General features: G+C 35.7%; 1 protein-coding gene across 3 annotated transcripts in view; it reads left to right on the forward strand.

Annotated features, from left to right (window-relative positions):
• RGS12 (regulator of G protein signaling 12) overlaps positions 1-25,971 on the forward strand; it is a gene marked incomplete at its 3' end in the record, with an annotated part of 87,891 nt that overhangs the window by 47,385 nt on the left and 14,535 nt on the right. For 2 of the 3 annotated variants that reach the window (XM_080623943.1, XM_080623942.1), the window contains 11 exons: positions 5,522-5,691; positions 8,928-9,020; positions 10,209-10,352; positions 14,289-14,468; positions 15,721-15,874; positions 16,840-16,916; positions 18,799-18,999; positions 19,983-20,056; positions 22,796-22,922; positions 23,877-23,973; positions 25,472-25,548. In XM_080623943.1, the coding sequence (XP_080480069.1) occupies positions 5,522-5,691; positions 8,928-9,020; positions 10,209-10,352; positions 14,289-14,468; positions 15,721-15,874; positions 16,840-16,916; positions 18,799-18,999; positions 19,983-20,056; positions 22,796-22,922; positions 23,877-23,973; positions 25,472-25,548 (1,394 nt within the window). The remainder of the gene's footprint in view (positions 1-5,521; positions 5,692-8,927; positions 9,021-10,208; positions 10,353-14,288; positions 14,469-15,720; positions 15,875-16,839; positions 16,917-18,798; positions 19,000-19,982; positions 20,057-22,795; positions 22,923-23,876; positions 23,974-25,471; positions 25,549-25,971) is intronic. The other variant, XM_080623944.1, reaches the window with a different exon arrangement.

The following is a 25,971-nucleotide window of genomic DNA, read 5'->3' on the forward strand; positions in this document are numbered from 1 at the left end:
GCTATGGATCAATTAATCTGCAGCACCTGTGCTCTAGAATCACAGAAACCATTTTATGTTACTACAACAACCTCTAGTTAGTTGATTTCTCCTACTTCCCATTTTGGAAGCTGTCCATTCCTGCTGCCTGTAGTAATAGTGAGTGCATACACAGCATGCAGGCTGTGGCTGTGTGGCTGATTTTTTGAGCACTGTGCCATCTAAATCATCACAGGGATGGTCAGTAGTCCCCAGTTAATGTCTGACTTTGGCTATTGACACCTAGATAGCACTTTACCTTAACTAGACGGCACCTTTACATTGACCTTTAGGGAAAATCTTAAGGTCAAAGGACATATTATAGAACTACATGATCATTCATCTCCCAGATAGACACGTGGTGAGGTATTTGAGCTACTGAGAATTTCTAAGTCAGTTCTTACGTGCTATTCCCTACAGAGATCAGTTCCACAAAGCTGATCTGTTATTTCCAAATGCTTAACAGACACGTTACAAAACGTGTCTTTTTCTGAAGATACTACTTTGCTGTAGTTTCTGCTGCTTTTTGTTTTTAATGTTCATCACCTGGAAGGAACTTTCATAAGGAAAAGCATTCTTAAAGATTTTTTTGAAAGGAATCCGATGTTTACAATAATAAATAATGTAAAACTCTATTCTGAAGAGTAACTCCAGAAGGTAGAGCAAAATATCCACAATGAAGCCCAAAATAAAACAAAGCACTGTTTATACTTTTTTACGCTACAAATACAGAAGGATTGTCTCCTCCAACAGGTATATGACTTATTTGTCAATTACGTTGTCAGCGCATGCTTGTGTAGCTGTGTTCCACCGTAACATAAATAATTCAAGTTCCTTTAGCAGCAGTGGCAAAAGGTCTTTTCTTTAAATTATTTATGTAGCATTTTATAATGCTTTGTGTTAAGTATACTATTGCTTTCTTCTGCTTGAAGCCATGAGGGTAAAGAATCAATTTGTTTAGAATGGTGTTAGAGGCTACCAGGAATTGCTGGTGGGAAATGCATTAGCTTCCCTTATCCCAAAGCTGCAGAGGAGCAATGTGCCGTACAATAAGGCTAATCTGCACCCAATGGGTTCCGGGACGTTACAGCTAAACTTGGTATGGATTCAGAAGGATGGCTTTCAGTGAATGCCTTGAAGTATTTGATTAAGTGGCACCACAGTGGTTCTTATCAGCTTTATCCAGGTAACGTATTGAGTGATTAACTGGATTATCTTAATTATATGAATGTACACATTCTGATGATTACAAGCTATACGTATAGCTTCTCACAATAATAAAAGGTCTTAGAGGGTTGAAAAATATATATGGATGTTATAAACAAATCCATACAAAAATATCCTTAATCCTAATATCCTTAATCTAATATTTGGACTTACTTCTTTATATGATTTAAATAAAAACCTTCAGAGACGTCTTATCATGAATACTTTCAAGAATTTAGTTGATTAAATGCCTACATTTTCTTACCTAGTGCTATTTTTGTAAAATAAATGTAATAATTTATGCACTGAATATGTAAATACAAAATGTGTAAAAAATGGGGTTTTGAGGATTTTTAGACAGCATTCTGCATCAGTTCTGTATTTGAAGTAGGCAATGAATTAAATCAAGTGAGTTAGCACAGAAAGTAGTACTTCCTCGCTAGGTATGGTGGTTCTCAAACAGAACAGAAATAAATTGAGGTCCCTGGGATTTGGGATGCTTGAGTAAGGAGCCTCCTTTTACACGTGTTGTAAGATCAGTTGGTGCTTCTGCACAGCAAGGAGAAAGGAAGGCAGGCATTAGGAAACTTCACAACACTGCTGAGTTGTCCATGCACCTAAGTTGGGGTTTTTACAGTAAATTTCTCTGGCATCCTGGGGTTCCTGATAGCTGGTTTTCTCTTTTTAAACGCTTTACAAGAAGCAGGAGGTCGCTTTGCACAGCAGCCTTGTAGTTAGAACGTTTGCGTGTGGGAATCAGAGCTCTTAGTTTCCTCTGATTATCACAGTGCTCATTAGACAAAATATGTGACTCGGTTGGAAAGCTTCTCCATTCCTGCTTTCCAAGGTGGGCTGTATACCTTGGAATATATATATATATATTCCTATATACCTAGGAATGCAGGAGTTGTGAGAGTCAGGAAACCTGATACTGAAGTCTTACACTGTAAACATTCCTCTGCAAGAGGAGTGGAGCAGGAGTTACAGCTTATAGTCTTCATTTAAGCATAACTTAGATAAACTGTGTTATAGTTGGTGAGCTTTTCTTGCTATCTGACCTTTTTTTTTCTCAGATTCTAACTGGTGTACCTGCACTAGGTTTTAATTGCAACAGTTATCAATGTAATAAAAGAAACTAGAATAACTAAGCCTTTCGTGGGAAACAACCTTTTTGTGCATTGTTTTCAGGTTGACAGGTACCCCAGCAGAAATCTGCACAGTTTTTAAACGCAAACTGATCACATTTTTGCTGAAAGGAGAAACAGTGTAGTGTCAGGGTTAAGTATGAACTCAAACAGTTCTTTCTGAAAAAATCTGAATTAGCAAAGTAAAATTCACCTGAGCAGAGACAATTCACTGTGAATGAGTAATCCTTTAATGCTGCTGTAACACATTGGGAGGACCTGTGCCAGTAGCTCTCAAAGTTGTTGAAAATGAAGCCTGATTTTGGTTCATTTGTTTTCATGGGATCTCCAGAGTGGGCAGCGTAACAGAGGAATAAGAACCCAAGGTGGTTAAGAGCAAGTGTAACTCTGACAAGCTGGAGAGCAAGCAGCTGCTAGCAGTTAAAGGTAGTTAGCAGTCACCCACTGGTGTCAACACTCAGACTGTAATTGCAGCTTGGCCTTTGTGCGTGCCATAGGGAAATAGAACAGCCACCACTTGGAGGGAGGAAGGCAAAGTTGACCTGTTAATGACTGCTGGGCTTACAACTGTGTGAAATCCCTTTTGAGTCCTAAGGTGCTGTCACTTGTGGATTTACAATTGACCACTTTGTGTGGCTACTCCCTAATTTCCCTCTGTCAACCAAGTAGGTTTAAATGGTTTGGGTTGTGGGATGAGTTTACCTCTCATGTTGCCTGAGAGGAATGAGGAAATGTTCGTCATTCATCATTCATCATTGAAGAACACTGGGGATTGAACCCTCTAGGAGTGAGGCAGTATCTGAAACTGTTACAGATCTATCAAGAAGTTGGTGTCTATTTATATCCTGGACTGTAAAATAAAATGTATCCCCCTGCAGAGTTAAAGCAAAATACTTCAGATAATAAATTTGGATATCATTCTCTTCAGATTCATATTAGTTTCTTTCACAATAGTTTCACTGTGGTGACAGGTATTCTCTAATGAAGCTGAGTTGATTTGGTTATAGTCTTTCATATGTGTTAAAGGAAAAAGTATTTGTTATAAGAAAATCTGGCATTATTTGCTCAGTGCTTTTAATTAGTTTGAATTTATATGATGATTAGGCCAAGAAAAATATTTATATACCTTGTGTGTTATTATGGTCCTTAAATGTTATTCTTTTGAAAATGCAAAGTTATGTTTTCATTCTTCCCTAATCTAATTCTGTATCTTTGTCTTATTTTTGTCTTAAACAATAGCTTTGCTCATAGAAGTTCTCAGTAGTTGACTCTTACATCTTAGTAAATATTTCTGAGCTATGGGATAAATTTAAAATGAAGTTTCTGAATTATTTTTTTTTAAATCTTATCTTTACAACTATTTTATAACTTTTTTCCTAATCTTATATCTTTGAATGGGCCTTTCATCAAAATGTATGCTTCTAGGGAGGCATATGAAACGTTCTATGCCGTAATGCTTTGTAACAGAAGTTGGAAACACGAAGTGCTTTGAATATATGTATGTAACTATATATATATAAAAGAAAATGAGATCTCAGGAGGTCTTATAAAGTAGTGATATTGGTGAAATTACTCCTTGCTTTAGTTAGTGCAGGTAATTAACTGAGAGAGATAAATACCAATAAAAAATGTCCCTGTGAAGAATAGGCCATTTCTTGCTGGTTGTGAATTCAGCTTTCTCAATCAGTTTACATTTATAGCGAGCTATAAATTTGATTTTCCATTTTGCATAGAACAATTGAGGATGCCACCTATCTTACTTGAACATATTATTTTTTCACATCAATTACTACTAATTTTTCAAATAATTTAATATCTGCATTCTTTTATCCCATCATCACAGAATCGCATCCAGTTTGGCATCTCTCTAGTGCAACCTCTCCTGCTCAAAGCAGGGTCCATTATGAGATCAAAACATAGAATCATAGAATAGTTAGGGTTGGAAAGGACCTTAAGATCACCCAGTTCCAACCCCCCTGCCATGGGCAGGGCCACCTCACACTAAACCATGTCACCCATGGCTCTGTCCAGCCTGGCCTCAAACATCACCAGGGATGGAGCATTCACAACTTCCCTGGGCAACCTGTTCCAGTGCCTCACCACCCTCTCAGTAGATAGCTCAGGGCTTTATTTAATTGTGTCTTCACAATTAATTAAACCTCAGATCACCTCTGTGTGTATCTGTGAGTACAACTATACCAGTTTTACACTTGTGTTTACTGAGAGATGGGGAGAATGAGGTTTGTAGAAGGTCATGCAACAAACAAGTAGCAAATTTGTGAATAGGAGCATGTTGTCTGCAGATCCTTCTTGCACTTAGAGCTGTTTCTTTCACTTTTCCACTTTCATAAGCAGGTGGTCACTTAAGAATATGTTTGTGCATATTCTGTCTACTGGTATGTGATAAAGATGATCTGGGGTTAACACTTGAAATTATTAGTCAGGCTCCTGCACAAGGTTGTCTTTTCCTGAAATCTGTGTGGGTTCTTGTTAATTTGTTTTCAGAATACAAAAAGCACTTCGTTTCTGTCAAGATCTAAAGCATCTGGTCATTTCTCAGCTTCTGACCCTTAGATCATTGCACTATGTTGGCTTGAGTCTGGGAGTCACAGATTCCTGTTCTTATCAAAAACCATAATAAATTGATACCTCTACTTGCTGTGGATGAGGAAGGCAGCTATTACTACCTCATTTTCCTTAGTGTCCTTTTCTGTAGTTGACTCTTTTCCTAAATTTTCAGTATTTAACAGAAGTCTTTCATTTCCATGAAAAACTTCAGAGTTCCTGTTTAAAGGGAGGTCTGACTTCCTTGGTGCAGTCCACAGGGTGAGGAATGTAAGCACAAAATTTTGTCTAAAATACTTTATTTTGCAAAGCAAGAAAAAAAGATTTCCTTTTGTGCCTGCCCCTTTGCTTCTGGCAGGGGATTGCTTTGAAGACACTCATTTGACTTTCTTTGCAGTGGAACAGGAAAAAATTGAGAGATGTTTGGGGTTGGTTTTAATATGCTGATGCTCCTAATAAGAGAGGGGAGGGATATTTTGAAGTCTACTGTGGGCTTGAGCAGAAGGCGTAATAAATCCAGTAAACAGTGCTGAAGAGTAAAAGTGAGTAATCCTTTATTGACAGATTTGTTCCTTCATTTCTAACAGAGCTGAATAGTACTGATCTAAAAGACTGCATCAGTGAAAACAGCCTCAGTAGCAATGCTAGTCTTCCCAGTGTACAGAGCTGTCGAAGACTTCAAGAAAGAAGAGTTGCAAGCTGGGCTGTTTCATTTGAGCGCCTTCTTCAGGATCCCACTGGTGTTAAATATTTCTCGGTAAGTTTCAAGGGACCGTAAGATGCCTTTCAAAATACCTGATACTGCTGCAGTAATCTTCCGGTATTCTTTCTTTTTTCCTGGCACCGTCCTTACATAGGACAAGAGATAGGAGTTCATTCTTACATAGTTGTTATCTGAGCATGTTTCGAAGTTTGAACTCGTTCACAGTTAAATAAGAGTTCATAGCAATACACATATTGCCATACATTTCTGGATGGTGAAAGTCAGATGAAAATGGAAGCTATATTTTGCTTTGTACCTAAGCTTTTAGAAAGCTTCCCTGTTTTGTAAAGCAATTACATTTTGCTGTATTTGTATCTATAGTCTTTGTACAAAAAAAACAAAGGCAGCCAGTTTCAGTAGTTTCCCAAGAATTGGTAATATATTCAAATTTACCTACTGAAATGTCTGAAGCCAGATAGATTTTTTTCAGTGATACAGTTGCTTGTGTTACTGGAACATGCTTTTAGAAATATTTTCTGGAAACAGCCATGGTAGCTAAAAGCATTGTTAAAGCTGCAGCTTGCAGGATAGTGCTGAGTATTTGCAAAGTATAAATTAAGCTTCTTTACAGCACATTTATGAAGTTGTAAATACCATGATCTGTTTTATATGTAAGTAAATTAAGGTGTATATATTTTTGCATTGTTGTGCTGAGAGTATATTGTGGGTCCCAAATGTGTTGTACAAGGACAGCTTGTGCTGCCAAAATGGTTTTCACAGACAGAATGTAAAGAAACCTGTGGTGTAGGAGATGTAGATTATTGGAACTTGCAGTAGTGCAGAGAGACTCCTTTACTTGATATAAAAGTATTACAATATCAAAATGATTAATAAGCAGACTTCCATCATTACTGGTGTGGGGACCCAAAGAACACATTAACAGTGAACATCTGTTTGAGAAAACAGAGAGGATGAAAGCAAATAATATGTCCTGGATATTATATTTATATTTCCTCTTCATTTTTCTTAGCAGAGTAGCCCAAGAATTATTAGTATTTTTGCTTAGATACTGAGACTTCTCATCAGACTGAAAGAAAAATTCCAATTCTGATCTGATGTTAGAGTCCACCTGAAAAATGATGTGGTTTGTGGCAGCGCTACTGAAAATTTAGTTATCTTTTCTGATTACTTTTAAGCCATTAGTAAACTTACTTATGTGCACTTTAGAAATAGCTGCAGTAATTTTTCAGTCCTATGAAAGTTCAAAACTTGTATTAAAAAATGAGAAAGTAGCTAATGTCATTTGATTAAATTTTCATACTGAAAGGTTAAAGTTACATTTCATTTCAGCAGAAGGTAACCTCAGATATATTCAGGAAGTTTAACTTTTTTACCCTATTTTATTCTAATTAGAAATTATTTTTATAAACATTGCAAAAGTGCATGTGTTAAATACCCAATTTAAAGAACAATTAAATTAAATTTATTGTGTGCACCACCATTTTCTTAAGGCTGGGGGGAAATCCAGAGCCATTGCTTAGATTTGCTTGGAATCTGACTGTTATAACACTGCGTAGTTACAGATTTCTGCCAATATTCAAGAACATTGAAGCATAAGCATTTAATTCACAATTGCATAGCAAGCATCTCGGTGCATTTGGGATTCAGCATAGGCCTTTCCTGAGGACAGCTTTGTCACAGAGCAGGAAATACTCTCTAAGAAGAGGAGATTTTGCATGTTTTGCAAATACTCGCATTTTGCATAATAGTTCGGTGATTAGAGCAGTCATCCGGGAAGTGAGAGACCTGATTGCAAGTTCCCTCCTCAAGTGGTTTAGAACATCTCCAGCTTCCCAGCCATGTGTGACAACGACTAGGCTACTACATAATGTTCCAACAGGGGCACCACTCAGTCTTCTTGATGAAGCTGAATTGTACAGCCAGCTGTGCTCAAATCATGTGGCCTTAAAGAAAGCAAGCACGAGATTGTAGCTTCATAGTGAAGGTGCTGAGTGAGGAGGTAGGCAGTGGAGTTCCAGTTCCTGCTCACTAATTTAATTCTCTTTTAATCTGTAATTTTATGCAAAATGAAGAAATGTCCCCTGACTATTCTGGATTGTCTCTAATACATTTGTTGTCTCAGGTTAGGTACATGAAGAGTTTTTAGTTTAAATTGAGAGCTTGCTAGTAGATTTAAAACCCTGTGTTGTAGTTCCTTTGGTGCTTTCCAACAGTTGGACTCCATGCAGATCTTAAAAGCATAAATGAAAATAAGTTTTAAGTATTTTTGCAAAGATTCCCCTTACACTGCATGCTGAGACTTCCTTGGATGTTAAGGAAGCTTGAGTGATACGGGTGTGACACCTGGAAGAAGGTTGTGCCTTGCAGGCTGACTTAAAATAATATTTCCAATGAAGCACCGATAACCTAAAGCTCTGAAGGATAAACAAGCTCTGTTCCAATTGCATGAGTGCCTAGATAATATTTTTAGACAGCCAAGTTGTATTTTTTATTTCTTTCCCCTCTTGCCCCCAGTGGTTAAAACACTCTCAAGAAACATATGATGAGAAAATATCATATTATACAGAACTGAATCAGGGGCAGTTTGTGGTTATACAATTTTCCAGCTGAATGGAGTCCCATATAAATGTCCTGATTATTGTGTTGTCCTGGGCGTTGGGTATTTTTTTTCCCCTCTAAGTGTATATTTTCCAAAGTGAACCCATATAACCACATCAGCAAGGAGTGATACAAGACTTTTTGTAGTTGCCATGTGAAGCAGAAAGACACTTATAAATACAGGATTGATTATGGGCACTGCTTGATAAACATCTACTCTATTTTACTAGTAGAACGGCTGTTAAAGATAGCTGTTTTATAGTGTAATTTTGAAATGTTTTATAAATTACTTAAATTTATATTAAAAGTTCATTCACTAGTTTGGGGATTGGAACTAGATGATCTTATGGTCCTTTCCTACCCTAACTATTCTGTGATGCTATGATTCTATGATAGTTTATATACTACTTAACATGAAGTTTCAAACTTTGTCTTTATATGTGCAAATGATTTGATTGTTACTTCATGGATTCTCCTCAATCATATACATTTAAAAAGAAATGAGAAAGAGGAGAGGCACTAGGCTTATATTGAATAGGCATCGACTTTTACTTTAGAAGAAAACTGGAGTGTGATACTGACTGAAATGTCACTATTATGCAAACTTACCAAGCATTATAAAGGCAAGGAACTTTCCTCTGAGACATCTATTTGTTCATTTTTTCCTCTAGGAATTTCTACGGAAAGAATTTAGCGAAGAAAATATTTTATTTTGGCAGGCCTGTGAATATTTTAACCATGTACCTGCACATGATAAAAAAGAGGTAAGGCAGTGGTGTACCTCTGTACTTGGTGTTCCTTCTTCAGAAACTGATACTTCTTCGAGATTATTGAAATTACTGGAGCTCTCCTTGGTCTTTGTACTGTGCCTTCACTAAAATAGGGTTGGAGCCTCAGTCTCCTTTTCTCAGGCCCCTGGAAGTACTGTCCCAAGTTGAAGATGTTTGATATGTTTAGACTGCAGCACAGTGTGGAGTTAGCTCTGTAAAAATGAGCTAAGGTTTACTGGGTGTTGAAAAATGGCTAGCTGCAGTTGCCCAGTGCAAGAGACTGCAAAGCAAGATAATTTAACATCTCAGAGGTGGAAATTAGCCTCTTGCGCTTTTTCAGCTAGACTGTATTTGGTAGCCAGCATACTGTGTTTATAACTAACTTAGTTATATCTGCTGTCGTAAGTGTAATCATATTTGTTCGCAAGTTATGAGAATCTCCATCTTATCCTTTTAAGGTAGTCCTACATTGGTCAGGCAGTTTTAGTGAAGTTTGTATCGTGTGCAGGTTGGCAACGCTTCTGTCTACACCACAGCCAAATCTAGTCAGGCTTACACTGTGGAAACACTCAAATTTTCCATGTCCCACTTTGCTCTTCTGTGGTCCACTGAGGCTTTTCCCCTGCTTTCTTCTGTCTTTGAGCTGTGTTTTCTGACCACCCTTAAGGACTTTGAGCTAGGTTTGGTGGGGTTTTTTTCTCACTATATCCAGAATGTGGGTGTATCAAAGTAAACAAGGTAAAGATAGAACATGAATGTTTTTTACCGTAAATATTCTTCTGTATACGTACTTATTTCTAACTTCAAGAATTTGAAGCTCATAGGGTTTATTTAAATAGTAACTGTTATGTAAAAGGTCTAAAATTGAAAAAAAATCTGTTCTCCTTGCTCAGACAGCATTTAATGTGCTTCACTTTTATTATTTTCATAGCTTGATAATTTGAATTTTTATTTAGATGGCAACTTTTACTGCTTAAGAAATATTTAATGAATATTTGTAATTTTAAAGGGAAAACCCTATTTGTATGCCTAAACTAACAAAAGCTGTTAAGTAAAAAATGCTTATATATGAAGGAAACTGGAATGGCTGTGTATATTTGGGGTGGAATATATCAGTGTAAGAAATGCCTGTCTAAAATATGGTTTTAAAGCAAGCATACGTTTAACATTTCTTTTCTGTAGCTTTCCTACAGAGCTCGGGAGATCTTCAGTAAGTTCTTGTGTAGCAAAGCTACAACCCCCGTTAATATCGATAGCCAGGCACAGTTGGCAGATGATATTCTCAATTCTCCACATCCTGATATGTTCAAGGAACAGCAACTTCAGGTAACCATACAAAACATGACTGCTGTACAGTTATGTCAATTATCTTTTCCTTTGAAGTACTTTAAAATCAATAAAAGTAGTTTCAGATGCTGTATGTTTTACTGTGTATAAAAAGACATTGTAGTGAAGACGATGTAGGTCCTGTTAGCAGAATAGAAAAAGGGTGTATAATGGAAGGCTGCTTGACTTGATTTTGTATATGTGTAGAAAATTGCTGTTAACTAAAAAATAATATGAAAAATGCTATTATTGAAATTAAGGTTTAATGCAAGTAAATAATTCCATGTGTTGCAACACCATTGCATATGGTGTTTGCATATGGTTGCTTATGCTTTTCTGTAGTGGACAGTTGTTTACACAAATAATGTCTAATTTTGGTCAAAGTGGTTTGTAAAATATGTCTGTTGTGTTAAGGGAGTCCTTTCCTTAAGCTTTAATAGAACTGTTAGGCAAAGAGCTTGTTAAAACTTCTGGTGTCTAAAGACCTCTGAAGTGGATGTATATTAATGTTCAGAAGAGAACAGTTATGTAACAACAGGATAAATTGTACATTTTCTGTAGAATTTAAGTTTCTTCTCTATTCTCCTAAGTAATCTCTTTGGTAACTCTCCCACCCTAACATTTTATTAGTAGAAATAATTTTGAGATCATGTTATTTAGACATCTAGAATATAGATTTAACTGCATAAATCTATAATTTTATAATTATAGATTATATAAATCTATAAATTATAATTCAGTTATGCAGATAAATCTGCATAAATGAAGCAGGTCACAATCTTAGTCTTTGTGCAGCATCAGATCACATGCTTTTGAGGCACTCTGAGCAGGTGGGTATGGTACATCTCTACATCTGTGAAGTGGAGATAGAAAGGTAGGTCTAATTACTGGTTTAGTAGCTTCTAGCTCTACAGCTACCCCCAGTTCTCCTACCAAGGCCTGAGGCTTCTGTGTGAACTACCATCCACAATCTTCACAGACATTTTTTTGTGCATTCTTCACCTTGGCTTTGTGGAGCCCGTACCTGAATTGTTTGGCAGAGCAGAAAGCGTTCTTATGAGCATGGTGGCTGGGCTGAGGCAGGTTTTCTTCCTTCTTTGGAAATGCCTTGTCATTAGGTTGGAGGGCTCATGTGGTTGGTGAAAATGCTGATGTGAACTGATGCTATGGGTCTAATCCCAGCCACGTGGTTTGTGTGGACCTGACCTGCTTATCTCAAGTTGTCAGTGCCTCTGTAGTTCTCCCATCAGAACCCTCAGTCAAACCTGTTCCTCACAGTGTAAAATTAGGTGAAGCAGAATGAGAGTTATTTCTGCTAAAGTGGACTTGGAACTATGTGTGCCAGCTGATCTACTAGTGGTGTGTGGCCTGGCTGAAGTCAGTGCTGAGTCATTAGCAATCTTGATGGCCCTTAATATCTTGGTTTCACTAAGGGAAAAAAATCATGGTGGTGACACCATCTTCATAATGCAAAAGCTCTGCATTTGTGGTCTTTGACAAGAGCTTTTAGATTTCAGCAGTGAGAATAGAGTGATCTGTGGTGGCTGTTGTGGATTTACAGAAGTGTGTGGGAAAGTGCTTTGGATTGCATTGCTGAGGCTGTTATCTTTCAACCTCTGCCTGTTGGAAATGCTGCTAGAATCAGCTTTCTGTCTATAGCCTGACAAATTTGCCCTTGAGCCTGTCAGCAGTGTTGTAATATGACCGTGTGGATGCAGCCAAAACACCTAGTTAGGATTTCGCTGTTTCTGAGGACAAGAACAAACATTTTGAGTGTTTCCGGATGCAAGGCAGTATAGGTCACTGGAAGATACTAAAATAAAAATAAGAATAAAAATCATTTACTTCATGTAGAGTTGCATAGGTGTATATGTATGCTTTTCTGCTGTTGCTTATGCGTAAAGTTCAAATAATGATTTTTAAAGTTATATTTATTTTTCTCATTTCTAAGAACAAGAAATAGCATCTGCTAGATTTTTTTCCAAGTAATCCTAATAATAATGCTAAATATAGGAAATTGGGGATGTAGTGTGGGCTAGCAACGTACTAGGGCAGATGATGATCAGCTCAAGGTAATGCAGTTAACCTGTCATCAATCCATCCAGGAAAGTTCAAAGGTTGGAATGTTTTTACTGTATTACGTATACTTACTCTGCAGACTTCATCTCTGCGGTAACTCTGTCTCTTGGTTCTCTGCAATTGTTTTCCTTTATTCTTCTGACCTAACATGAAATAATAATTTTATCGTCTTCTAGTGCTAGATTGTGTGACAGGAAGCAACTCTGAAAATATTTGGTTTTGAAATTGCGTTAAATTTAAGGTATTTGTTCCACAGCTGTGCTGTGGAATCATGTCATATTTTGGGGTCACAAACTGCATTTAGCTTAAAATACAATTATTTGTCAAGAAGTGTAACCTCTGTAAGTTTAATTTTCTTAAAACCTCAAAAAAGGTAAAGTCTTTTGTATTCTTCAGTTACCCTGGGTTTTTCATCTGTTTTAGTGTTTCCATTTTTCGTGCCATTTTTCGCCAATAACCTTGCATCAGCAGTGCATCTGTGGGTCCTTGAGATTGAAGCATTTTGATGCCTTGTAGTTGCCTCTCTGTACTTAACGTTGTTTTGGCAATACACCACAGTATTATTCTTTGAGCTCAGCAGAACACAGGAAATTTTTAAAATCTATATATGTTGTGTACTAAATAATCTGTTGAGCTGTGGCTCGAAGACTACTTGTGTTCCGTGGCTGCCTTTTCCAGTTCTGCCTGTGTACCGTAGTCAGAGAAAGATTTTATTTTTCATAGCATGAGAGAGCAATTCCCATTTGTGAGCAGTTTTTCAAGTGGGACATCCTTGACACTGGATTATCAATTTGACACTTCATTGAGGACACATCAGACTGTGCTGAGCTCTTCCAGCAGGTTATGCTGGTAAAACTAACCCTACAGAAGTATTTTTTCCATAGCTTACTATGCAGAAAACAGTGCATTAAAAAGCCCAACAAACATGACAGGAAATAGTAATATATGGGGGGAAGGCGAGATTGTGGAAGTCAGCATTCAGTTTGAATTAGGTTTCTGTGATGCTGCAGGATCAAATTATCTCTGCGCTATCTTGCTGTTTGTCAGAAAAGCTTTGGGCTAATGCTTGTTGAGAGTGGTGTCTTTGCACAATCTGAAGAATGATTTCCATCAGCAACTGGGCTACTGACTTCCCTGCAGACTCTTGGGAATGCCATAAACAGTTGTGTTGCCTTTACCTTTATTTGATTTTAGGGAATTTGTCATATCTAAAGAAGGTGGCGTTCATACTATTTTTTCAGATCAAGTGAATTACTGGAGAGCATATAAAGGTAGAACTATGGATTCACTGGAAATAACAGGGTTGTAAAACTGGAACAAGAAATTTAAACACTGTTTAGCATTTAAGAGAGAACTTTTCTTCCTTTACTTTCATGAAGTTAGCTTTGGTTGAATTAGCCTCAGACATTTGCTCCAGGACTGGTGTAGTGCTGCTTCCTTCCTATGTAGTTAAAGACAAATGTTGGTTTTGCCCAGAGTAGCCATTTTATGTAAACTGTTCTTTTGCAGGGTCTTGATTTTATAGCACCTTGATTATTGAATCTTCCAAAGGTGTTGATCTTGTTTTCCTTATGATTGGGCACATGAACTTTACATTAATACAGCCCTCAGCTTCTCATGCACTTTGCACAAAACATAACATTTTTCTGAACCTGTGCTAAGGGAATAGATCAAATTATGTTTCACTTTAAACTGGCGCGGTGTATTTAACCAGGTCTAAACAAAGTCATGCCTACTGCTGTTTACAACATTATGGTTATGTCCTCATTTTGTGGGAGTTTGCTGTTGCGAAATGGCTTTGTTTTCTTGATGTTAGGTTAGCTTATGTAACCATTATCCACTGCATTTTCATTTCAGATATTTAACCTGATGAAGTTTGATAGCTATACTCGCTTTCTCAAATCCCCACTTTACCAAGAATGCATCTTAGCTGAAGTCGAAGGTCGTCCTCTTCCAGATCCGCAGCATATTCCCAGCAGCCCCACCTCTAAACACAGCATCAGTTCAGAGAAGTCCAGTGTCACAACACCAAAAAAGGTTACCTTTTTATGGTTCTTATCTGAAAACTATGTTCTTAAGTAATGTTTTTAAAGTTCTTTGGAAGATCAAAGATAATGTATAAAACCCATTAAGAATTTTAGTTTAGCAGTGCTGGCAAATAGAATTACAAACCCTTTATGTACGTAGAAAAATATTTAGGTCTTTTAATCCACACTTTTGAATTGGATTTCTAGCCATGGATTTCCTGAACATAATTTTAGATCTTTGTTATTATTTAAATAAAATAAAAAATGAGGATTATTTTAATACATCAGTTCAGAAGATAATTTTGATTGAACAGTGGGCTTAAGATGTAATATTTTAACCTTTGCCAAGTTTAACCTTTGCCAAGAGCAGATACTTTATCAAAAGGTATTGGCGAAAGTCTTAACCTAATCTAACTCACCTTTGCAAAGGATAGTTTTTTAATTTCTTAGCCTCCACTGCACTAAGATAATTCTGTGTAAACCAGATACAGTTGCTTAAAATTAGACGAGTAGTATTACTGCTCTCCTGAAGTTATTTAGAGTTTATTTTTTTCTTCATGTAGATAATACCACCATAGTATTACATAACTGCATGGGTAAATTATAACTTTGCATTTTTCATGTCAATCACTACCCATTAGCCCATCTGCTATCATGTATTTTTATGACTAGGAACCTTTTTAAAAGTAGTATTTTAAGGAATACTTGTATAATCTAACAGGAATAGCTTGTTAAAAGCAAGTTTAATATCGAACATTCCTGACATCTGTATTTTTCAGCACTAATAAATACTTTGATTATACATATAAATGTTAAACAAAACTTTTTCATTGCCTTTAAATGCAGTTCATGTTCAAGCCGAGCCTAAGAAAACTATCTGAAATACTGAAATGAAATTCTTTGTTCTAAAAGCAAGGCAAATGGTCTTTCCACATTAACTTAGGCATTCTGGTGAGCTGTGGAGAGTTCTTTCATATGTGCAGGATCTTTCCATGGCTTGTTTCCAGCTACTGTTTTCTACTCCCTACCAAGTAGCACATTTCCATCTATGTATTTCCTTTTATTTCCACTGAGGGTTTTTTTGAGCTTTGTTTTTTTGCTACTGAGGAGGTTGCTGGCACATACGCTTGTGAGTGGGGTAAAGACGACAGCTAACCTGACCATCACACTCTTCTTTTGGGAAGAAGCGTGGGAAGGTTTATTTTAGATAATATACTTACAACTGTGATCCAACCAATGATTTAATTTTGTTTTGGTTATAGTTAAGTGGTAAATCAAAGTCAGGAAGATCTTTAAATGAAGAGTCAGGAGAGGAGGACACTGAAAAGAAAAAAAGGGGAACATTTTTCTCATGGTCAAGAAGTAAGAGTTTGGGGAAATCACAGAAGAGAAGAGAAAATGGTGATTATCCAAATGGTGAGTAAGCACGTTCCACTTTGTTTCAGAGATGTTTCAGCAGTAGATGTGACTAATCTTGTCATGTTTAGTTTCAGTCTAAGTGCATCCTTGGGTGTGACACAGGGAAAAGAAACTGTTAAGTCAGAAGGCCGTAGTGTGGCTAGTATCACTGGAAGTTTTGTGGAAGCAGTTGTACAAGTAAATAGATAAAAGTATAAAAATATTAAAATTAATTTTTATTGACTTTCAAGAGTCTTTTTTTTTCCACTGCTTTTCAGTAGACTCTGCTTTTCTCTGTGCTGGAAAATGCTTTTTCAAGCAGAGAGCTACTGTTTTCATAGTAAGATAATTTCAGCTCTTTACAGAGAAGTTGAGGAGCTTTATATGTAAATAGTGCCATAGTTACAGCTATTTGAAAATTCCTCCATCTTCATTACCTTCTGTTTCTTTCTTTTATTAGTACCACCTTGAACACACTCACTACCTGTTTCCACCTTTCCTGATTAAAATGATAAAAGAGTCAGAGTTGGGAAAACCCTTGTAATCTGCTGTTTTGCTACTTATCTGTTTGTGAGAGTTTAAGGAAGAGTTCCTCTATGAAAGCACCTGTACGTGGCCTCTAAAGGAAGAAATGAAACTTTTGAATAAACTCTTTCCATTGAGTTAAAAATAATAGAGAAATTCCACTGAAGCACTAAATTTGGACTATATTGTTACTGTGGTTTCTTCTTCTCTATTTTCTAGTACAGGTCCAGACCACAAGATACCTTTGATAGTATGGATAGTTTAAGTGTTCTCATTATACTCACATGTGAAAAGAAATCAGAGGCATTTGTTTTATTGCACAGTATGAAGATTGGGTAATATTTCCTTTAATGAAAAACATTATTTTTCTGAGCAGAGGAGCGTATTTGAAATAGCTTTCTGTATTATGATAAACAATAAAGCCAAGCCTTTTTACTGATTGCTGATTCTTTCCACAGATTCTCTTCAGTCCAATGGATTATCATACAGACGGGAATCACAAGGCTCCATGTCATCAACTGCTAGTCTTGACTTGGTAATGGCTGGCTCTTAATAAGAAGGAGGGAAGTGGTGAAAACAGTGAATTACTTATTTTTAAAGTAGTGTGAAGTAATTTCTTTGAAGTAATACTTTGAGAAAGGATTTTTAAGTGATACAGGGGGAGGGAAAGGTTTAATATTAAGCAATTTTAAGATACTAGAAATGTAACAGAGGTTGTGTTTATATACCACTTCTTATTGTGTGCTTATAACAGAAGGTATCCATTGCATCTTGTTTGTCCTAACTTTGGGCACCAGTAGAATTCCAGAATAAAACTTTGCTTTTCAAAGGGAGCTACTGTAGCTCTTTATAAACAGTTTCTTCCACCTACTAGAGCTTTGAGATTCTGTTCTGAACGACATGTTAAAGCTTTCCCTCTACATTGCCTGTAAGCAAGTCGTATTAGGCTCATTTCTGTGGTACTAGCATATGTTGTGCTCCTTTGCTGTCTGTTTCTTTTAAAGTTGTGAATTTTAATTCTTGTCGTTATGACTTAAATCTGCTCCTAAAATATGAGAAAAGAGAAGTAGGGGGTTTCATTGCAAACACTGATTTTGTCATAGTAGGTAGGAAAATAATGGGTGAAGACACTAACCATTTCTAACCAGTATAACATGATTTCTAACTATCAAGTTCTAACTTTACAGTGTAAAATTAATGAAATGCAAAATTAAAACAGTATTAAAAGTAGAACATAAGTGCAATATTTAAAATTTATCTGTGTTGATATAGAGAAAGGCTATAAAATGGAAATTTTTAAAAGTATTTTCTTAATCTTGATATCCCTCTAGTAAACTAGATTTTAGCAACTATGTAATTCTGCCTATGTTACAAATATTGATGAGGGAAGCAAGCATGGCAAAGTGATGTCTATTTCTGTTGCAGAAAAGTCTTATCCTAAAAACCAGAAAATGGAAAGCCTCCGTAAAGCAACAATCATAGAATCATAGAATGGTTTGTGTTAGAAGTGACCTTAAAGATCAGCCAGTTCCAACCCCCCTGCCATGGGCAGGGACACCTTTCACTAGACCAGGTTGCTCCAAGCCCTGTCCAGCCTGGCCTTGAACACTGCCAGGGATGGGGCAGCCACGGCTTCTCTGGGCAGCCTGTTCCAGTTCCTCATTGCCCTTATAGTAAAGATTTTCTTCCTTATATCTAACCTGTAGCGTCCTTTTAAGTTATAAAAATGGAACAGAAATTCACTTCAAAGACACTTTTGATATTTTGTAGTAGTGTTATTATTCTAGTGTTACTCTAGAGTAGAGGTTAATGCTGTGATCTTTAGCCTTAACCCGTAACATTGTGCTTCTTGTTCCCTTTAATAAAAATGGTGCATGGTTATTAAGTAAATTGTTTTAATATTTTAATTTCTCTGTGTTGTATTTGTATGTGTAGCATTCAGATTAAGTTAAAAGAAGAGGAAATTTGTTTGGGGAGCCTGCTATTTAAAGGTGTTCCTCATCTCCTTAAATGTTGATTCACAATGTGCCAATAGTAGTTTTTACATCAGAAGGTCATTATTAAGTATAGACACTTCACTACTGGAATCTAAATAAGATCTTATTGCACTTTTGGATTAAGAGTTCTGTTCTATAGTTTGAGAGTCTTGTAACCTGTTTTATACACTCTTTGTCTAAAACTTCATCTCTTCTTAAAATAAACTTAGACTTGTGTAGTGCTGTTACCTTTACCTAAATACTTTTTCCTCCAGAATTTAAATTTATCTGATATTTGAGATATTTAGAAGGATTTCTAAACTATATACATGGTAGAAAGTATGCTTCTTGGCTTGGTTGCTTTGTACAGACTCTTAAGGTCTATGCATATACCTACATTTCCCATTGGGCACTGACATTTTTTTCCTTTTTCCTGTCAAGTCTGAACCCTCAAGAGTACCTGCATTTGTACCAGATAAAGAGAAATCTCCCAAATACTGCTGTGTAAACCTTCCGGATGGTTCATCTAGCAAAATGGCTGTTAAATCTGGATTCTCTATCAAAGAGATGCTCTCTGGGGTCTGCGAGAAACATGGCATTAACATAGCTGCAGTGGACCTTTTTTTAGTTGGAGGTGATAAGGTATCACATATTCCTGTGCTTTTTTAAAATTGCTTCCATACTTATTCTATTAATAAGGAATTCTGTTCTCTCAATTGTAATACATGTCTCATGGTTCTTCCTATTACATTGGTGATCCTAGTTAACTGAAGAAGAACTTTAGTAAAACTAGGACTGGTGGGTTGTTGTGATTGGTTGTGGTATCTACATTACAGAAAGCAGAAGGGAGCTGATGACAAAGATTTCCTTATAATAAGAAGTTAATTTAGGTATCTAGCCCATGTGGTTTGTCCAGCAGAATGGTTAGCTTGTACTTAGTTGAAAGTATCCGTGAAGAAAACAAATGCGTCATAGTAAATGAAACTGTATAAAAGCAAAGAAACATAATGAAATTGAGTAGTTCAAAGCTGAATGAGAGGAATTCATGCTAGAAGTAAGATATGTTTTTTAATATTGTGGAAATTTTCCAAGACTGCAGTTTGTGTTGGGGAAGGTGGTGTGTGATAGCTCTTATTCCAACAGAAGTATCTCCAATTAAAAGAGAAGCTGTGGATGTGAAACATTTATGAATTTAAATTTGTGCTTATGGTCAATCTAGATTATTGCAATCACATAAATCAATGAGTGTGCATAGTTATGTGCCTGTTCTTTTAAATATCTTAAAGATTGTTAACTTGCCACATTTTCTAATGCATCGTTCTACTTAATAATTTATTTAAGTTGAAGGACCTAGGCTTCTTTTTAAAACGTTGAGTTCCTGAATACCTGCTGACTACAGTAGAAATTGAAGTTTGGTCATTGTCTCACAACTATATGATATAAAGTAAAATACACTTTAATCAGGTTGCATATTGTAAATGCATATCCACTAGAATGCATACAGCCTATGTTAATAATTTTCAGAGTTATTTGAAATAAATTTTTAACCCCTTAACTGTTCTTTTTTAACATATTTTAACATTAATTTGCTCTCTCTCATTTTGTTCCTGACATGTGCTCTGTAGCCACTTGTATTGCACCAAGACAGTAGCATCCTGGAGTCTCGGGACCTACGTTTAGAAAAACGCACTTTATTTCGGTAAAAGTCAAAATTGCTCTCTTCCTCTGTCATTTTCCACTCCATTTTACTCTTTTTAAGTGCACTGAAGTATATTGTCAGTTACCTGTGCAACAAAACAGTAGTTAATGCAGAAAAGAAGTTGTCTGAATCCAGTAAAAAAATCCAATTAGCCATGTAATGCAGCATCTTACATTGTAATCCAGCATTAAGGGATCTAAGGTTCTTATTCATTGTACAGGGACATTAGAAGAAATAGGTCTTAATATCAAGCAAAAAGTCCTATGTGAAAAAGGAAGGTGACCTAATGTTTGTTACTGAAAATGATTGACTTCCACTGTTAACTCACAGTTTGAGTTTCTGTTAAAGTCCATTTTTACTTAAGATTGCAATAACATACATATGAGAGATGCATTTAGCATGGGGATTCTCTGAGTTACACAAGTGCCTAAATTAAGCATCTTGACTACATTTAGACACTGATATCCCTTAGATTTTTGTAGTTTTAGAGCCAGCTACTAAATGCTTCCTCAGTAATGGTGAGATTAAGAAACCTCTAAAAGGTAGTTCAGATGAAGGCAACTGGGGTAAGGATCAATGAGAGAAATGTGGTCCTATAGGAATGTTTCAAACTGAGTTGAGAAGCATATGGTGAGTTTTAAAATGATGCAAATGGAAGCTTTCTGGATTGCTGTCTTGGATACAAGTGGGATTTTGATGCCAGCCTTACATTATAGGGATATTTAAATTTCTATTATGATGTCTCAAGATGAAGCAGTTGTGAGGAAGCATGAAGGACAGATCTGAGGCCCAGAGGGACCTTCCACATTAGGAAGAGACATGTTTAGTAGTTTGAAGCAGCACAAGAATGAAAGGGAAATTGAACTGCCAGTCTCCTAGTCTAATCCTAAATGCAACAATAAAAGAACAGGGCTTTGATCTTAAATGGATATATTGATTGATTACATATTCCCATTCAGTTACATCTGTAATGATGTGTCTAACTGGCAGATTACAGTAAGACTAACTGTATAAAAATTCATCTGAGTAAAGTTTAGTAACCCTGAATCTTAAGTCAATGTTATAATATTATTATTGATATGGGTATAATATAATTCAGTATATTATATAGTAGTATTATGTAATATTTTATAGTACGCAGTTTTTCCCAATAATCTATTTTTTGCAAAATGCCAGAAAATGTTTTAATGTTCCTAAATTCTAAAAACCTAAACTAGTCCTTTGAAAACACCTGAACTAAATATTTGAGGGAAAGGTCATGAATTAGAATGTTTGTTACATTATTGAGTTGTGCTTTTGAAGTTAATAAGACGTATTTTTTCAGGCATTCTTCATTTTGCCTTTATATAACTTTTCTTTAGGAAGCAGGGCTATTTCTATGTATGGGTACTTCAGGTTAATGAATATGGCATAGCAAATTCAATTTTGAAATGGAGATTGAGCAGTCTTTTATTAGGTGTGAGTTTGTTGAGTTTCCAAATTAAAAAGGAACAGTAAGTAGGCAGCACCATATGTTACTTGTGTGCTAATTAAAATGTAGAAATGTTCTACATTGTTTCCTTCTGTGGGTAGACACTATATAAACAAAAATACTCCAATATTTGGAATATTTTCAGACACAAGAGAACTATTATGTGGGTATATTTGGTTGCCTGAATGTTTGCCACTTCTGTGTCAATACCAGTTCATGATTAAAATTGATCATTTCTATTTAGTAGCTGTTGTATTTAAAGAAAATATGAAAGACAGAGTTTCAGTTATCCAGGTCCCTTGTTGAAGGGAAAAGTCAATAAGACTAAACATCTCCTATTTAAGTAATTTGTGTAAAAGAAAAGATGGTGTTTACACTGAATTGTGTTGGACAAAATCACTAATAATTTTAATTTCTCCTGATGATGTACATTTTTTTTTCTGATAGGTTTTTGTTAGTAATAAGCCTTCGCTTGTTTTCATGCTATAATGCTGTTGTAGTCAAATGTGTCTGTTATGGAGGAATCAGGGCACAGATGAGGAGTATTTAAAGAGAACCAAGCCCAAAGCTACCCATGGATCTGTGCAGGGAAATAAACATAAATGTAGTAGTTGTTTGGGCTTAAAGATTTTCATCTTATTTTATTTTTTTTTTTCTATTTTGATGATATGAAATTACAGAATAGAGTCTGAAGAGTCTTTATCTTTCAAATTCCAACTGAATGATTTTGCAGCTTTCGCATGAAAGCTTCTCTTATAGTTTTTGTGATATGGTGTCATCTAGCCAGAAATCAGCACTACGTGGAATTCCTTTGTATTTGTTCCTATGCTTAAAGTAAACCCAAAAATTTCTGTCCAAGGTCGGCTCAAGAAATTAAATAGGACATTGTGAGTCTCTTCTGGAAATAGAAAGAAATATCTTTCTTGCATCCAAGGTATAGTACAGTCATGGAGTCACTTTGGAAGCACTTCTGGACCAAAATGGTCAGAGCAATCTCACAGTAAAGATGAAAGTGCTATGGAATGTATCTAGTTGGTCTGAGGATCACCTTGCAATTAGGTTGGCTTATGCCCTCACTCAGCTCTGGCAAGTGAAATGGTGGAAGTCTTATTCGTATTAGAAGTGGTTAGGATAGATTTGTGCTAATGAATGTTCAGGGTCACTAGCTGTAAACTAGTACAACTTTGCTGTACATTGAATTTTGTATATCCTGTACATTTTGTTTATTGGAATATTTCATACTTCATATTACAATTGATGTGTTTCAGCTTGGATCTTGTTCCAATCAATCGATCGGTTGGTTTGAAGGCTAAACCCACTAAACCAGTGACAGAAGTCTTAAGGCCTGTGGTTGCAAAATATGGTTTAAATCTTAATGAACTTGTGGCAAGACTAGTAAGTATCTTTTGATGTAATTCAAGCTGCAATATCTTTTGTCTGGAGAAGATCATAAAGTAGTCCCTGAAATTATTCCTATCCTTATAATTAGGTATTAAAATCCATATTTATAACTACATGTTGAGATGAAAATGCGTAGTAGTCATAACCATTATGCTTAATAGTAATTACCTCAAAGCTTCAGTCTGCATCTGTTTCATATTCTCTTTCAGAATAAATCCAACATCCTAAATAATAGAGCATGAATTTAGCTTATTCCAAAGCTCAACTTTTCCCATTATTAGCCAAGGAAAGTCAGTTGATGGAGATTAATAGCTTTAGCAAGCTATTGTTTCATTATCCTGGGAATCATGAAAGTTGCCTCAAATTCCCTTGCTGAAAATTTTTGCAGAAGCCAACTGATTCAACTTCTCCACTACTAAACCTGACCAGCATTTTCTTTATTCTATTATTTTGGAAATTCAAGAAATGGAAAGTTACTTTTGTGGTATTTCTGGGCTGCATACTGTCTTGGCTGAACCAGTCCATGTTTTTAAAACAGCTGAAAAACATGTTGGTATAAAGTTAGCTTTGCTTAATAAAATTACAAAATTACAAATTACAAATAATTTAGAATATAAAATAATCTCAAGCTTCCTCTGAAAAATATGTTTTCCTGAGCATACTGATGATCTCAGAGTATTTGTGCCAGCTTGCAAATTGACTGTTTTTTTCTACTTATGTCTTCCCCAAATACCACTCTCCTCACATAAATGGGTTACACTTATTGTAATCCAGTCAGTTTTACACAAACAGAATAAGCATTTTTAGAATGGTAATAAAAAGATTTATTGAGGTAACACTGAAACCTAAAAATGCTTTGATATTTTCCTTCAAAAAATGTTGGACTGCATAAATTTGCTCTGAAAACAGCTTTTTCTCTATTATATACAAACTGTGATCCGACTTTAGAATGGTGAGCAGGAACCACTTGATCTTGGTGTTCCTATATCTAATCTGGATGGTCAGCGGGTTGTTCTAGATGAAAAAGAGCCATCGAAGGGTAGAGGTAAGTTGGCATAAAAGCTTTTATTTATCATGTCAGTTGAGTTTCATAAACCCTGACTTTGGTTAGTTTCTTCTGTTGATGCACAGGTGAGCTAAATGTGATTAAATTTAGATAAGTCACATGTAACATATATTCTTTTTAACTAAAATGGAGTGCAGTTTCTAAGGATGGAAGATTAAATTCATCTGTTGATAGCAAGTCCTTGACTTGCTATATGAAATTTTGCACTAGCAATACTTGAATGTTTTATTGGTACTCAGCTACAGATACACACACACATTTAGGGGCATAAAACCTAGTAATAATGATGAGAATAAAATGCCAAATAGCTTCTGTGAATCTGGCAATTTATTCATAAGAAACATTCTGTGTAAGTAAAACAGATGCAGGTTTTGCAGCAGCTGCATGTACTGCTAAAGCAAAACTTTAACATGATAGAGTAGCAGAGTCTGCATCTCCAGTTTTAAGTAGTAATTTCTGGAGATAATATTAAAAAGGATATAATTTGTCACTTCCCTATAGAAAATACTTTGAAAAACAGTATTTGATCAACATAACAGCTAACAAACTTTTTGCTAGATTAATGTAAGAAGCCTTGAGAGTGATGGTTTGCTTTCATTAGGAGACTTTTTATAGACATAGAATGCTTAGTTTTAAAAATGAAATGTGATGTGGTTAAACTAAATCGACTTAGAGCAGAAATTCTCTTTGAGAAATAAATAGGAGAATAAAGATGGAAGTATTTATTGAAGAGAATCAGATCAGTCATTTTTCTAGGAAACAGAACCGGTTGTCATTTTGATAAAAGATATCAATCTAAATACTCTTGCAGATATTTAGTTTAAGGATTACAAGTAAAACTGTCATCCTATGTGCTGTCAACTTCTAGAAAAGCCTAAATCATAGAGGATCATTCCAGCAGTAGGCTGATTCTTTGGCATATACCAGTAAAAAGGGCCGTGGTTCTGTGTTTGCAGCTCAGCCTGCAATAGTATATTTGTTGTAGGCAGGTGTGATTTGAAGAAGCCATTTGATTACTTAGAAGTAGATGAGGAGGATATGGCAACATCTGGAAAACAATGCATGAAACAAGTTGGAAAAGATTCAACATGAACTTTAGATGTGGTCTTTGCTACTGATTGTTTGTTTAAATGCTAAATTTGAGAATTGCAAACTGAATTATTAGCTAAGATTTTAAAAGCTATTTGGTCTAAATCAACTGAACATTTAGGAGAACTTTAATGAAATATTCTATGATTCTATGAAATGTCAGCATCTTCAAATTTAAAAGTATTGCCAATGTTAGGAAACTTTGAAGGTGAAAGGAAGATTCTGTTAGGTTTTGACTGAAAAATATGAGGGATGTCAACTCTGCTCGCTTTTTATTTTCTGAGTACATCTTTGGGAAATTTTAATGCCAAAAAATCTGTTTTGTGCATCATTGTCACTTAAATATTTCACTTAAATTTGTAGTTACAGAAGGTATGTTTATGTTCAGTGTTTACAGATAAACAAAAAGGTGCATCAGTAAAACAGACTGCAACTGTAACTACTTCAAGGAATCAAGTATTTACTGTAAGTCATCTGCAATGATTTTTGTCCCTTAGATCATCTTTCACTTACTTCTGGAATTCTATACTCAAAGCTGCATTCATCCATGATTTTGAATCACCCAAATTCTGTAACTAGCTTGAGTATAGCTGTAATTCATTTGATATTTTCCCCACTGTCAACAGCATTTATTTGTGAGAACTTTGTCTTCATGATGAATCAAGTAGTTCTTTCACTGTGTTGTGTTTGTTGTTTTGTGTTTCATTGGCTTATCTATATTTGAAATTATTAATTACTTGGAAATTCAAAGGCCTTGCCTGTTATGTGAATTCTTCAGAGTAAATCATATTATGTTTATTTATACATTTTTGGGTACTACTATGGCAAAGTTCTTTACGATAATCGAGATTAAATTTAAACATTTGTTGTGGTGAAAGAGAATTGTAT

The sequence above is a fragment of the Psittacula echo genome (assembly GCF_963264785.1).
Source record: "Psittacula echo genome assembly, chromosome: 1".
Lineage (NCBI taxonomy): Eukaryota > Metazoa > Chordata > Aves > Psittaciformes > Psittacidae > Psittacula > Psittacula echo.